Here is a 2,500-nt window from a genome sequence, read left to right as displayed (position 1 = left end):
TAAAAATGAACTCCCAAGTTGGAAAGATGTTGCCCTCTTTGGATATGGCTCGAGTGTTCTCTTTACCTTTATCTACACTATACCAGTATCGTCAGGTTCCTCTCGCCTGTCTATCTGACTGGCCCGCGGATTCAGATCTGTTTGCCTGTCCTGTGTGTGTGTGTGTGTGTGTGTGTGTGTGTGTGTGTGTGTGTGTGTGTGTGTGTGTGTGTGTGTGTCTGTCTTTCAGTAGTTCTCCCCCATCTACATCCCCCACCCACCTCCCTCCTTCCCCCCGCCCCTCCGGGCACGGGCGCGAGCGACATTGGATAGCAACCTCACCTGGGCAGCACGACGAGCCTGGCGAAGGCGACGACGACGAGCACGAGCGGCACGCCGGTGGTCGCGGCGCCGCTGAATGTCTCGCGGTGATGCCGGTAGGCGTGCTCCGTCTTCTCATCCTTGAAGCGGAGCGTCAGCGGCCGTGTCTGGCTCAGGAGGTCCCTGCAGGAGAGGACGGCGTCAGGAGGGAATCCAGGGAGGGGCGAGAAGGGGAGGGGGGACAGAATATGACGAGAGGCAGAGAACGCGAAGAAAAATAAGAATATCAACAAAAATATTAATAAGAATAGTCAGAGAGAGAGAGAGAGAGAGAGAGAGAGAGAGAGAGAGAGAGAGAGAGAGAGAGAGAGAGAGAGAGAGAGAGAGAGAGAGAAAGAGCAGCATAAATATATTTGAATACAAAATAACGACCTTAATATCCGTGCACGATAAACACACTCCTCTCTGAAACAAAACAGAAAATCCAAATACCCGATTCGCTTAGCCCAACCGCAAACCGGGCACTGAACCCCCTCCTTCCCCCCCTCACTCTGGACCCCCTCCTTCGGCCAGGACCCCCTCCTTCCCCCCTCACTCTGGCCCCCTCCCTCGCCCATCCATCTTGGCGGCGGAGATACTTTGCAAGATACGAAATTCCCTGATTAATTCCTTGGGAAAGCAGACTGCGTTGGCACCGTGATATATTGTGCAAGTAAAAGTTATGGTGTGAACAATGCTGTGGCCTGTGTTGCTTAGTGCAACGTGTGTTTTATAATGTAGTGTGGGGGGCATATAGGGTGCAAATGATGGTTTATCAAAAGCTCAGAACATAGAATATTAACTCGACATACGGCATCAAGAGAGAGAGAGAGAGAGAGAGAGAGAGAGAGAGAGAGAGAGAGAGAGAGAGAGAGAGAGAGAGAGAGAGAGAGAGAGAGAGAGAGAGAGAGAGAGAGAAGGTGAAAGCTAATTTGACTCGAGGGCCGCGCGCCACACCAGGAGAGAGCAGGCGCGTGCAGTCGGGAGCAGACAGGAGATGGGTCGTTTCTATATTCTCATTTGATGCACTTTTTTTAAGGGGAAATAGCTTTTTCGTCATTAATTTTATGATTCGTCGTTACTGAATAAACGCTTGAACTACGGGTTTCAAGTGAGAAAAGTGATATGTTCACCCTTCCGCTCGGCCGCGCTCGCTCGCCGCCAGTGCGACCTGGCTATCGACACTGCTATCATATCAGCAGTATAAATCATTAAAAAAAAAGAAATCTTCACTACCGATCGTTTGTCGACCCAAAGGGCTGCCTTACTTCGGTGCTGCTTCATAGAGAGTACTAAAATGTAATCTGGATCTAATGCTATTCCGAGATCTATCATTGTCAAACATGCATAATCTCATCTAAAGCGCATTAGAACAGATTTACAGCAACTGAAACGCAAAGCAAAAGCAAAGAGCAGGCACAGGGACGCTGGCTTCCTCACGCGTCGTTTTCACGGGCGCCGTCACTCATTCGGCGCAAGGTGCTGTGTAACAGAACCTGAATTTAGGCTTATTTGCCGCTCCGACGTCTGCTTTTGGGCCTTGTGGTTATAGCCCTTGCTTATGGATAGACTAAGCCATTATAACCTGGATTGGTCTTGAAAAAAATAATTGCATCAACAATATATATTTACTGAAGCCTTTGGCACCTTACATATATTAAGAGAGTATCCAGAATCAGTGTTAAATCCCTTCGTTAAAAGTTCCCTCTGTAATGCAAGTATAAATATTTTTGCAAAGTATCACATTCAGTCGGTCACGCTTGACTAAGGCTGATGTAATCCCCGGAGCGAGGACGGCGCACGGACAAGTCGGACATCCTAGGCATTGGGTCAAGGTCAAGGGAAGAGGAGAGAGAGAGAGAATCTATCCATTTCCTCCTTCAATCTCCTTTCCCTCATACCCAATGAAGGTTTTCTACGCGCTTTAATTAAATATCTAGGACATTTGCCGGCGAGGGCGCGGGGGCGTAGTGGTCATAATAAAATACCTAAGTAAAAACATTACAATATAGAAATGTCCCGGTAAAGAATATCCATCAGAGGGTACTCCAGTAAAGAAAGCTCTCTTTAGATCGCTGTACAGAACATTTAAGCAGCTTACGACTCATTTACACCGAGCAACACGACTCACCAACCGCTGATGCAGAAAGTTTGAGAATAA

At 48.2% G+C, this 2,500-nt stretch overlaps 2 protein-coding genes across 2 annotated transcripts in view; both read right to left on the bottom strand.

Annotated features, from left to right (window-relative positions):
- LOC125044069 (adenylate cyclase type 3-like) overlaps window positions 1-2,165 on the bottom strand; it is a 25,194-nt gene extending 23,029 nt beyond the window's left edge. Inside the window, exons 1-2 of the mRNA XM_047640515.1 lie at window positions 2,098-2,165; window positions 322-483 (exon numbers count right to left, since the gene is read on the bottom strand). Of these exons, the coding sequence (XP_047496471.1) occupies window positions 322-483; window positions 2,098-2,165 (230 nt within the window). The remainder of the gene's footprint in view (window positions 1-321; window positions 484-2,097) is intronic.
- Window positions 2,166-2,267: 102 nt separating this feature from the next.
- Window positions 2,268-2,500, bottom strand: part of LOC125044068 (adenylate cyclase type 3-like) — a 30,746-nt gene continuing 30,513 nt past the window's right edge. Inside the window, exons 8-9 of the mRNA XM_047640514.1 lie at window positions 2,475-2,500; window positions 2,268-2,327 (exon numbers count right to left, since the gene is read on the bottom strand). The exon at window positions 2,475-2,500 is cut by the window's right edge and continues 29 nt beyond it. Coding sequence (XP_047496470.1) covers window positions 2,268-2,327; window positions 2,475-2,500 — 86 coding nt within the window. The remainder of the gene's footprint in view (window positions 2,328-2,474) is intronic.

The sequence above is a fragment of the Penaeus chinensis genome, chromosome 35 (assembly GCF_019202785.1).
Source record: "Penaeus chinensis breed Huanghai No. 1 chromosome 35, ASM1920278v2, whole genome shotgun sequence".
Classification (NCBI taxonomy): domain Eukaryota; kingdom Metazoa; phylum Arthropoda; class Malacostraca; order Decapoda; family Penaeidae; genus Penaeus; species Penaeus chinensis.
This window is presented reverse-complemented; position numbering and strand designations above follow the sequence as displayed.